At 38.2% G+C, this 12,636-nt stretch overlaps 1 protein-coding gene across 1 annotated transcript; it reads left to right on the top strand.

Moving 5' to 3' along the window:
* The first annotated feature begins 4,463 nt into the window (after positions 1-4,463).
* On the top strand, positions 4,464-11,997 carry rskrb (ribosomal protein S6 kinase related b). Its single transcript, XM_030783333.1, has 13 exons — positions 4,464-4,493; positions 4,810-4,812; positions 5,332-5,601; positions 6,105-6,188; positions 6,446-6,514; positions 6,886-6,955; positions 8,700-8,807; positions 9,277-9,317; positions 9,588-9,615; positions 9,970-10,059; positions 10,838-10,926; positions 11,266-11,376; positions 11,659-11,997. Exons 1-13 carry the CDS (start codon positions 4,464-4,466, stop codon positions 11,995-11,997), a joined length of 1,332 nt encoding a protein of 443 aa, XP_030639193.1.
* Positions 11,998-12,636: the final 639 nt, after the last annotated feature.

Below are 12,636 nucleotides of genomic sequence, written 5' to 3'. Positions count from 1 at the left end.
CCTGGCTAATTTGACTAAACTACCATTGAACGGCCATTATGATTATGAGGGCTTTAGCAGTAGACTAGCTCCAAAAAAAAAAAATTCAGCACCCCTCTCTCATACTGCAGTATTGTAAGATCAGGAATTTAACTAATACTGACTTTTTAATTGTGGTTATTGACTTGGGCAGTGGCTGTTTAATTCATTGATTGCGACTGAGGAAAATGCGTGTTTTATTGTGATTTCATATAATTGTAAAGGCTTAACTGATTTATACTCTTCGGTAAAAAGCTGTTTGCTTCAGCAACAGGCCTGTAAACGTGATCACAGAGTGTGTGGATTCATTTGCACTGAATTTTTTTGCTAGAACACTTGTGTAGTTACTAAAGCTTAAGCTATGTCTGAAACCCTTTAATCCTTTAACTAATTCCACAGTCTCATCCCTCCAGCACCCAGGCCATGAAACAGCCAAACGAGGCCTCTGCACAAACTGTGCTGTAGATTGGTTCTTCTGGAATCACAAGGGGTTCTACAGAGCTACAGGTTCAGTCCACAGACAGGCTTACGTAATGGAGTGCCAGCGTCCATGAAGTGCCTTGAAGAAGGGATCACGCAACACTTTTACTCTGTTACTGTACTATTGGGTCTATATGTGACAATACTCTATGATTGTAGCCTTGTCAAGCATATGCAAAACTATAAGAAGATGTTACACCTTATAGAGTAGCACTTTTCACAGTTATTGTTTCCACGTTTTATGTATTATCTGTATCACAACTAATGCCATTGTCTTCACAACTGTGTGCTAGTATGTAAGCATACAAGCCAAAGAATACAGTTTGATCTGTCGGCTGATTTAACACTGATGATATACTTGTTTCCACCATCCATTGGGAGATCAGTGGTTGTTCCACTGTGTCTGAGTAATGTGCTTTTGCTTTATTTTCACTGTATGAATATCTTCCTCTGATTACCTTGAAAAGCCATACAGACTATTTTAGGCAGAGTGCCATATTTTAGGCTAATAATCTCTAACAGAAGGAGTGGGACCAAAATGTATATCCAAATTTAAATGCAATATTAACAGTACTAACACTAAACAAATAGGTAAGCACACTCATTAGTTAACAAATGTTATAAGTTATGTTTACCATGTGTTTTATTTTTTTGTGTATGTGTATTTCTGATTAATTTTTTTAGACCTCTTGTCACAAAGGAACTTTTCTTTTCCTTGTTTTACCTCTGAGGGAAAATTGGTGCATGCAACTTTATACAGTAATTGCACAGGTCAAGTGAATCAGTACATATCACTCAGAAAGCAATAGCTGTGCCAAATGCAGAATTATACACATTCAGATAAATTGGTTTTAAACTGTAAATTAAAAATTGGTTTAATTTGAACGAGCTGGTATTAAAAGGGTAAAATTCTGTGAGGAGATCATTGAAAGTATTAGATTACTTTTGATGTTTTTGACTTAGTTAAAAACACTAAAGCATCCATTAAAACTGTGACTTTTTTAGCTTTTGATTACATTTTATATTTGGAAACGTGAAGAGCATGATGTCTTGTCTGCTTTTGAAGTCTTTTTTACTGTCTTGGGAGAAAAAAGTAGTGAGTTGAATGGTATTTTTACAGTACATAATAAAATAATTATGTGTAAACATACAGTCCTATGAGTGAAAATGATTTGATTTTTTTTTTCCCCGTGATTTCAATGTGAGGAGATCCCTCTTAAGAGGAAGCAGAGGCATTTTGTTTTAAATATCTGTTCACAAAGATGCCTGAACTTTAGAGATGTAGTTTTATTACAAAACGATGAGCTCGACATCTTAATATTTGGGTACAGTTATGAATAAAGTGTAGTGTCAGTCAATAAACTTGTAAACGGTGTTATAGGTTTAAGTTGCATGGAAGCAGAGAGAACTTAGAGTTGGACTGGAAATGTTTGTTTGTTTGTTTTTAAAAAAAGAATACAGTTTCCCCTAAGGACCTTGTGCTTGGCTGCTGAGGCATCTTTCAGTTATTCCAAGAATACCACCGAGTCATCTAAAATATATTGCTTGAACTATACTTGAGAGGACTTTCCAGAAGTGCTGACTAAATGGAGCTGAAAGATGGAGGAAGGATCAAAAATCTCACCCAGTATGCTCATCACCTGAAGCACTAGGGAAGTAATGTATTACTAAAATGTGCCTGCTCTATGCAATGAAGAAAGATGCCAGCTCTCTTGTGAGGTATGAGAAACTTTAATTTTCTGTCTTGTCAGCTCCATTCACTCCTCATTCTTGAATTTTTATCTTTGCATATATTCTTGTGGTTGTTTTTTTCGTATTTGTTATCTTTTTTCATTTTTTCCTCTATAATCACAGTAACGTGATATAGCCAGCAAGTCAATGATTACAGGGCTTAAATCCAAACAGACAACTTAAAGGATATATGAGAGCTACTGCTGTTCAGTGGGCAGGATGGATTAAGAAAAATGGGGCAAAAACATATAGAAAGTCTCATAGGAGTATTCAAGATTCCATGACACTCCTATAATGAGTGGTTACTGGAAAAAAAATCCATACCTGACCCACTTTATCTGTAGTTCCTTCCCAGCGACAGAACATTTGACATCATTGGCCACATTCAAAGTTATAGAACAGAACACAGTTACAGAGCATTTATCAGTTATGAGACTCATCGCTCTGTGAATGTATCCTGTGTGCGCTGATGATATGATTCTACTGCATTTGTCAATATATGATCACATGGATATGGAATATGTGGTGAAAAGGGAGGTTTTCCCTTGTTATTTTAATAATGCATTTAATTGTTAATTTAGATCTCTCTCACGTGTTTGTCTCTTTTTTTTCTTTTTTTTTAACTCAGAGGGCAAAGTTAGTCTCTTTGAGTTCTGGGTACGTGGAAGGATCCAGAACTTAATCTGCCGCTGCAAGAAGAACAAGAAGGCAACAGGTCTCCATCCAAATAACACCGTAGACCTCTCAATTACTGAAAAATTAAGTTATAGAATAAGTTTTGGTCAAAATGTTCTTTTTCTGTTATCAAACATAGCTCATTACCTCAGTAGTTTTACTACTGACCTTGTATATATGTATTGTATGTGTATTGTATACATATCATATATATTTTTATATATGTTGTATATATATAATTCCAAAAATTTATTTTCAGTGCTTGCCAACTTGCACACATTTTTCAACATTTAATTGGTGTAATTAAGTGAGATTAACCTAACTTGACATAGAAGATGAAGTTATAATTTATTCATCACTCATCATCGTCAAATAAGCAATGATGAATTCTGTGAGTTATAAATAATTCACCCATTGGGTATCCAGTTTACTTCTTAAGTTGGATAAAACTCTCATCCCAGTCAGCTGGGTTAAACCAATGCTCTGCAAATCCAACACTGAGTAAATTGTTATCTTACTTTTAATCCATCTGTTGAAACAGAACATGTATTAGATAGCTGATAGCTGTTATGCATTGGCAATTGTTTTGCTCCTCTAATCTTCTGATTGTAATATTGAGAGAGAGAGAGTGTCCCATGTTAAATATCTGGAGCATGAGGAAACGTGAGAATTTATGGAGCACGAGAAAATGACATGATTTGAAACATAGCTGCTTGTTTTACATGAACAGTAATAGACAGCTTCAGTTTGCATTATGAATTTGATTTCCTTGTTTTCTGCTCATTGTTTCTTTGATGTCCCCATTTTATGGCTGCTCATCATCATCATCATCATGTTGTTATGTTCATATTGGTAGAGAGCAAAGAGAAGAAACTGTCCTAAACAATTGACACGATACTGTTATGAAACAGCAGAACTGATGTTCATGCGGACTATCAACACGGCAAATAGCACAATTCACATGTAATTTCCCCTCTTCGACTGCATTCATGATTGACATTTGAAACAGATAAATACAAGTTTAAAATAATGCCTTCTGTGTTTATCTCAACAAGAACTACCTTTTAATGAGACACATTTCAGTCAAAACGAATTTTTCTTAATGAAGTCGGACGATTTAAATGCCGTATTTAATGCGGCAACATTTGGAGATTCGGCTTTAAATTTTTTATATATTCTGAGTAAAGCTAAATTAATCAGAACCCAGCAGTTCTCACGGCCCCTCTATGCGGGGGGTGATGGATACGTAGGAGGACTGACAGGGAGAGGTGAGCCATTTTATTGGACACTGTTGTTGGAGGCGGATGTGAGAGGGGGCGGCAGTAACGGAGATTAAGTTGTTTACGTCGCCATACATCGCAAATCCTGACGTTTTCGTCTCACACTGATGTAGAAGCATGTACTTATATTTCGTCCGCAGTGCTTTACCTTTTCGGAAACATTCTGTTGCTCCAGCGTCTAAAACGTGAACGTTATCGAGAGTCTCCAAACTGACTACACGATGAACATTATTAATAACCAGCGATAGAATGAAGTAAGGATTCAGATCACCGTATGTGATGGGCGCCGATGGTAGCAAGAGCACTAAGGTTGGTAACTCAACTCTATTGGGCAGTGTCTTAGTTGGAGCAGTTGAATTGATCTCTAAAGAAAAGCAGTGGACCAACTCGAACGCATTGTTTTCCCCCCTCCATTTTATGATCAGGCGTAGTTTCATCTGATTTGATATCTTTTAAAGGTAAAGAATTGATAATATAACCTCCTTTACCGTCTTCGGATGAAGTTCCAGTAGCCTATGCAGCATACACATTTCGGAGGCATCGAGGATTGTAACATGATTCAGTTTTCGGTAGCCAACATAAATAGTCAAATTCTAAAATTATAGGCTACCTTATATTTTAAAAGCCAGTGTCTGTGAGACCGAGAGTAACAACGAATGAAACAGCTTAGACACTGTGGTGTAAAAGTGTTCGTTATTGAAGTTATTGTTTCTCTTAAACAGATGCATATGGCTTTCTGTTTTACTGTCTGAACACATTAAAGTTTGCTTTAGGGCGTCAGTGAAATTAGTGATTGTCTTAATGTGTGACGCATTCTTCTGCATGACAGGTCACATACAAATAGAATAGTGCGCCTCTTGAAGTCATAACCAGTTCCCATTTTATTCAGCAATAAACGACTTTATGCACAGTTGCAACGTAGACTTAAATGGTTTGCTACGAATAATTTATTCGTGAAATATTTTACTCATATAAGCAGTCTCCCTCTTGACTTCATATGAGTTGCTGGGGAGATGTTCTTTCAACTGTGAAAAGATCTTCACTCTAGCACTTGAGTCACATATGGAGCTGACTAAATTAATGTTCAGTGATGTCACGTGTTACACTGCGTGGATTACATATGCTCCATGTGTTACAGAGGCTGCAGCACACAGGGTCAGAGGAGAATCCCAGCTCATCTGGATGGCGACGTTTCCTCTCCAGCATGGGAATCACTCTCCCATCTGGGCTTTGCCGACTCAACCAGCTCCACTTTGGGACGCGAAGAATGATTCAGGACAAAGAGTCTTCCATCCCTGAGCACATGCTATTACCAGGCCCTGATAAACTGCGTATGGAGTGGAGTCTCCCTGGCTTCATATCCATGTTCCTGCCTGAGTTTCCTCACCGTAATGTGCCGGGACATGAACACTTTCAGGTAGGAGACAGGAAGAGCTAAGTGAAGGTGAAGAATCAATTATGTCATTTGTTTCAGAACTTTGCACACATGTGTTTATCTTCTGTCTTGCTTTGCCCTAGTCATCCATGACTATGTTTTTACCCTTTTGTTTTCCATATTTCAAAACTTAAATACTCTAACTAATGTTTATTTCTATTCTAATGTGAGTTAGATGTTTTATAGACCACAAGGCATGACTCCAAACTCACTAAAAAAACGTATGAAAAAATGGCCATTGTAATCTCTCTTCCCATCCAAGAAACAAGTGTCACATCCATGCATTAAGTCCTTGTTTTGTTGGCTGATGTTTAGGTATCAGTGAGTTGAACCACAATATCATTCTTTTGGACGCTGAATCCATTTCTTTTGCAGGAATAAAGTAAAGGTGACTGGTGATGAAATAGTCAAAAGAAAGTAAGAAACCTTGTCATTTCAGCTCTTCTTACCTTTTATCAAAGTGATGTGCTCTGTTGTGCCCTCAGGTTCTAGGTTACATTGCCAAAGGATCTTTTGGTCCTATCTTAAAAGTGAAGGACAAGTCCAAGCAGAAGACATATGCAGTGAAGGTAAAATACACTCTTAATCTCATCCATCCATAGCAGTCTCAGCAGATCAGTTCTATAACAGAGAAGTTTTTCAATTGTGATGAACAAGCTCATGTAGTGGGGAAGTTGTAACATAGCTAACATTGCGAATTGATTTCAAATGCATGATAATATTGTGTTATCACGTTAAAGTCTCACATTCAGTTCTGAGGACTGCCTGGTGTCGCGTTTTGTATGGGTTCTGTATTTTAATGCATGTTTCTGTGTGGTTTATGTAGGTGATACCTAAATCTGAGATCCTTCGACTGGGCGTACTGGAGCAGTCTAAAGAGGAGGTTATAGTCCAGGTAAATTCAGTTCAAATCATGATTCTGTCTTCCATTTTGCTATGTTTATCCATTTTTTTAAATCAATGATGGATTGATAATAGGTTGAAAAGAACATGTAGTCCAGCAAATCCAGTTCACTCGGTGACATTTGGCGATTGTATCTGACCTGCACATGGAAATCTAAGGGACGCACATCACAAAGATGTTTTTTTTTTTTTTCCCAAAGACGAATATGGATATGTGGAGCTTTAAAAAGATCACCTTCCTCTGCAAGTTCTCCTAACCTCCACTCTCAGATCTTCTCCTGTCAGAAGTAGAGTTAAGGGTCACCCTGGAGGTTTATGACTCAGTCTGCCTATGCTCTTGTCGTTTTGATTGTTGCCTTGCAGCGTCAGGTCCACCATCCTTTTGTCCATGACCTACAGGACTGCTGGCAGACCCAGCGCCACCTCTACATTAGTGAGTCATTCATAGCATAAAGACCCAGGCCGTTCCTCTCTTCCTGCTTTTCCCCACAAGAGTGTCAGTTTTCCCTAGCACCCAATCACCTTGTGACCATCCGCTCCCACAGGTAGCCACGCCTCCTATTTGTCCAGCCCCCCTGTATTCAGTTCCACTCCCACTCCAATGTGTTGATAGTCTAATTATATCAACATTATTAATATCGTTCAGAAATGGATGTAGAATATTAGTGAAATAGTTAAACACCCATGTGTTGTATAAGAGTAGAGGAGATGAAGTGAGACAAATTAACTTTTGTTATATTTAATTTGAAATCGGTTATAACAATCAGAGATCGATAAAGAAATGTCTCCTTTACCTACAGCTGGACCCTTTCTCTCCTCTTGTGTTGTGAGAGGCTGGCTGGAAAACACAGGGCCTTGGTTGCATTTACCTTTCCATTAAGAGCTCAATTAACACTGGCAAAATACAAAAGTAGAACAGATTAATGTTCCTGTACACTAAAGTCCGTGATAAAATATTTATTATCTGAATTATGGACTTGTTAGCTTGTAATTAAGTCTTTATGCCTGCAGCATCAATGCGAGCACAGGTGCAAATTCAGCAATCACACCTGTGTATCTCAGTCCATGCCTATAGAAACTATGTCCTGAATATTTGTTTTGAGCCAGAACTGATAGCCTATTCAACTAATCCAGAGCATGATAATCAGTTCCAATTTGAGTCAGGTATGCAAAGGCTGAGCTGAAATCAAATATTTGGTGTGACGGCTCCCATAGGACTGGTTTGAAAGTATTGCATGAGATAGTTAACACAGACATGTCATCTAGGCAGTTTATGTAAGGAATATCTTAAATCGTCCAGTTAGGTGGGTGCTAAAACTTGCAATAAAAGTATGACTTGAGAAATTTCATGTATCCCAGCATGATAACTGCTTAACAAATGACCTGTCAAACTACCGCTTCCACCCCTCTCGGGCATATCTGGAGTAGCCTATGGATGTTGCTGTCTGTATTGCTGTGTTCCTCTTGTAATGTTGAATAAGCCACAGAACCCACCAACCATTGCAATTAAGCAAACTCTCTGGTGAGAGCAAGGGCAATAACTGAATGTCACCCATCAACCCTGACAGACACTCAGAAATGAAATATGCCATTTCAAAACACACTGCGATGAATACAAAGTGGTTTAATTTGTTTAGACGAAGTTCAATGGTCAAATCATTTTAGCATGTAATTTAAGAGTTTTATGGTCCGCGTTATCTTTTACACCCAACCACTGACTCCCTGCAGACCCACCACAGTGCACGTCCACATGTCCACCCCCCAGACCTCTGTACCCTTTCCCAACAACCCCCTGGTTTTTCTGTCGTACTTTCTGTGAGGAAAACGTGCTTCCCTCTGGTACACCCCTGAAGTTATCATGTGATATTTCTTCCTCTTTTGTTGGCTGCCAGCTGGTGTCCCACTTCCTCTGTTCTTGTATGAGTGTTACACAAACATGCCACTGACATGTCACAAACATGTCACGAATGCATAATCTGATAGTGATGTTTTCAGATACACAGAGTCAAAACAAAATGATTTTTGTACCTTAATGGATGGTTTGTATGTATGCAGTCACCTCCCAATATGATTATGTCTGTCTTTGCCTCTTTCCACTAATGATAATAATGGTGTGTGTGTGTGTGTGTTTTCACATGCAGTTCCATAACTATCTTATGACTGTTTGTTCTATGCAGTGTGTGACTACTGCAGTACAGGGGACCTGTACACATACTGGGTGATGATTGGTCAGTTTGGGGAAGATGCCGTGAGAGTATTTTCTGCTGAATTGGGTACTGCTCTTGGTGGGTACTTACACTGTACATAAAATACATATTTTAAATATTTGAGAAAAATGAAATCCAGATTCTTTACCCACGACACGTCTGTTTCCCTTTGAATAAATATACTTCAAAATGTATTCTAAATGCTCAGAAGTTCCACACCCTTAATTTTCTCCCAAACTAAAAATACTGCAGAGAGAATATTTATTAAGTTGCCTTAGGGAGATCCAATCCTCTCTGACAGCTGTGATAAAAGTCATAAATATATATGTATAGTACTATTCAGAATTACCCATGTGATTGATTGAGATTGAGTAAAGAAGACTATGTAAAATGAAGACTTAAGTTAATGAGTGGGGAATATTTGCTCTTCCTCACCAATATAGTTGCTCAGTTAAAGCCATTTTATTTGTCAAGTTCCTAACTTGGTATTTAGTTGTAACACCAAACTGCAATAACTAGGCTTTACTGAACTTCCCTCTGCTTGTAGGATTTCTTCATGACTTTGGAATTATCCATCGAGATGTGAAGGTAAGCAGTGTTTTCATTAGATGCTCCAGTTTAATATCAATTTTAAAAAGAATTGTTCCTGATTTGATTAAACGCTAGTTGACCCAGCCCAAACTTAATCATATTTTTAGTTTTTGTATCACCAAAGAAAGCACTGTAAGATTTAGAACTTCACGTGATGTACTTGGTAGTAATGTTATTATCGATATCAGTTTCTCTCTATATTATAATGTTTGTATGCTGCAAAAGAAAAGCCACTGTACATGTTACTTTTTCTTTGTCTTTTTCAAGATGGAAAACATCCTTCTGACTGATCAAGGTAAAAGCAACATAAGCCATGAAAAGCATTCATGATGGAACATTCCAGATGATCCTGCCAACTTAATTCCACTGTCACAGCAACCAGAACATACAGTCCCATTGGAACACGTTTTATATATTCACAAATGAACAAATGTGTAACACTATGTTTGTGTTATTTTCTTACAGTTTACCTTCAAATTCCTTATGCTCACTGTTGTGTATTTAAAACGCATGTGAAAAACGTGATACTTATACCCATCCTTGATTTAAAACTTAAGTGTGTATAAACAACAACTCCTTTTTGTGTATTCAAAGTCTGTTAGTGTAACAGTCTGGTATATTTTAATATGATTGTTGGAATATATTACAGGACACCTGCGTTTGGCTGACTTTGGTTTGTCCCGACGTCTGGAACGAGGAGGGAGGGCCTTCACTATTTGTGGAACAATTCAGTACATGGGTAAATCTACCATGACTCTGCAAAAAAAAAAAACCAACAACTAAAAACACCAACTGTGATCCATTCTTCAGTCATTTTCTGAACAAATCCAGTCTAATTTTTCTTTTCTGAAAAAAAAATCTCTCTGCCCCTCAAATTTGGTTTCTTTTAATAGCATACAAAATGACGCACCTTCTTAAGGCACCCTTAAGATTTGGTACATATATTTGGTATATATATTTGGTATATATCTCAGAATACAGAATGCTGGATCTGTTGTCTCATTTGTCACATTTAAGTCTAAAGGAATACAGTTTAGTCACGTTCTCCTGGATGGGTGTGACAGCGCTGGTTTTTCTAACTTGCGACACTAGGAGTCATCAGATTCCTGTATATGTTCACACAGAACTGAGTGTGTGTTGCTCCCTTCAGGCTTGCTGTGGAGCTTCAAAAAAAACATGCTGGCAACTGAGAAAAACATGCTTTGTGTGGCATTAGCGGATATCAGCTCATTGTTTGAAAAGATGTTTTGATTGACTTCATACTACTGCAGGAAGCACAAGCTATTCCTCACCTTCCTGTATTAGAGTCCTGTTGTCCTGCTGCAGGAATACTGCAGTGCATAAATAGATGACCAATCGAGATTTATCAGAAGAAGAGAAGCATAAAACGATATTTAAGTGTCTTGATGGACTTGTGTTTAATGACTGGCTAATGGTTCATGTCTCCAGAGACTGAGTGATATACAGAAACAGAAGCAGCACAACTTTGACTTGTGGAAAATCTCCTCTCTCTCTAGCCCCTGAAGTGCTGAGTGGTGGTCCCTATAGCCACGCAGCTGATTGGTGGTCTCTTGGCATCCTGCTTTATGCATTGGCTACTGGAAAGGTGAGGTCATGAATAGTGTCACATGCAAAACATTGCACACTTCTGTGGATGATCTTATTTCTAACATATTGTATCATAATGTTGCTTATGTATGCATTGGAATGTCCTGGCATATATGTGCGTGGATTGTATGCATATGCAACAAACTTCTCACACATTTGTCAGACCTATTGAATTAGATGTAACACTCCACTGTGATTTCTGATACTCCTAGCTATTTCTGTTTGTGTGAGTGTATGTGTGCGTGTGTGCGTGTGTGTGTCTGTCTCCTTGTCTTTGTGCATCAGAACACTGTGTTGTGAGAAATATCTCATTCTTTGCTCATCTTTGTCTCATCAGTTCCCTGTGCCTCCTGAGCCAGATCACTGTAGCATGTTACGAAAAGTACGCTCCTGCCCCTATGAGATGCCCAAGACCTTCAGCCCTCCTTTTTCTCTTTTGCTCACTGAGGTGAGATTTCTTATGGTATCATTATCTAATTTAAACTTCTCTAATAGCTGTCAGAAATCATTGAACTGATCTGAGTTGGAGGTGGTTGGAATACTGCATCAGAGCAACTTTAAGAGAACTACTTTTATGACAACAGGTCATAGTTTTTACTCAGAGATATTGTTAATCCCCATTCAGCTTTCTTATAGGCTCTTGTTATCCCTGACATCCAGACCATCTAAACCCAGGTAACAACAACAACCAGTATCTTATCTAATAGTTTTCTCTTCCCCAATGTCTTAGCTCCTGTGCAAAACCCCGATGCGTCGCCTACGGACACTTGAGCGCTTTAAGCGGCAGACGTTCTTCCACGGGATGCCTTTCGACTCCCAACTTCTGCAGAAGACCCCCATGGACCTCATCCTGGAACTGAAAAATCGGCCTGACCGTCCTGCCAAAGCCCGGAGGGGCCTGACTCTAGATCCCTTTCCCAATTTTGACTGTGACCTCCTCTCAGGTTCTCCCATCTCTACAGTGGCCCCAGAGTTGTCTCCTACTCTGGATAACTTGGAATCAGTGGATGCGTTGATTCAGAGCCATGTATCTCAGGATAACGGTTGTAAAACAGAATTATTTGTGTAACAAGGCTTCATGTAAATAAACAAATGAAACATTTTTTGAAGTTTCATGACACAAACGCATATTTTATTATGTATGTACATTTTAATGAAGCACGTGAATAGAATATACATTTTGGTGCTTTGAGATATTTTGAAAATTGAAATCAAAGTCACTCACACCAAGAAAGAAATTCCTTGCACAATGTGCCCCATCTTAAGGATATATTAAATATGAGGTGATGGTCACACTAAAGAAATATATAAACATTTGTCAAGTGGTTTTGAGGCTAATTCAACTGTTATTACTAAGACATTTCTTTTAAGAAAGTTCTATTGTATATGCCTTCTCAATTGTGAAAAAAAAAAAATTTGAACACTTTGTACTAGTATCCATTATTCTTTCTCCTCATAAACTCATAGATCAGTTGGTCACCTGCTCATTGTACATAGTAACTTTAGCCACCTTGGTTGGATATACCAACTCTGATATCAGTATCTCACCGTGGCCCCACCCTAGCCAGAAGTGCTCCCACTGTAGAGGAAGGCATATAGCACTGACAGACATTCCCATCTCATTCCACTCTTTCACTCAAGGTTTTTTAATGTATTTGCTTTAAATAACTGTGCTTCACATAATGTTATTGACCTTTGTCTCAAATGC

Source organism: Chanos chanos, chromosome 8 (genome assembly GCF_902362185.1).
Source record: "Chanos chanos chromosome 8, fChaCha1.1, whole genome shotgun sequence".
NCBI classification, from domain to species: Eukaryota; Metazoa; Chordata; class Actinopteri; order Gonorynchiformes; family Chanidae; genus Chanos; species Chanos chanos.
The sequence above is the reverse complement of the archived record's forward strand: the minus strand, read 5'-3'. Positions and strand labels throughout refer to the sequence as shown.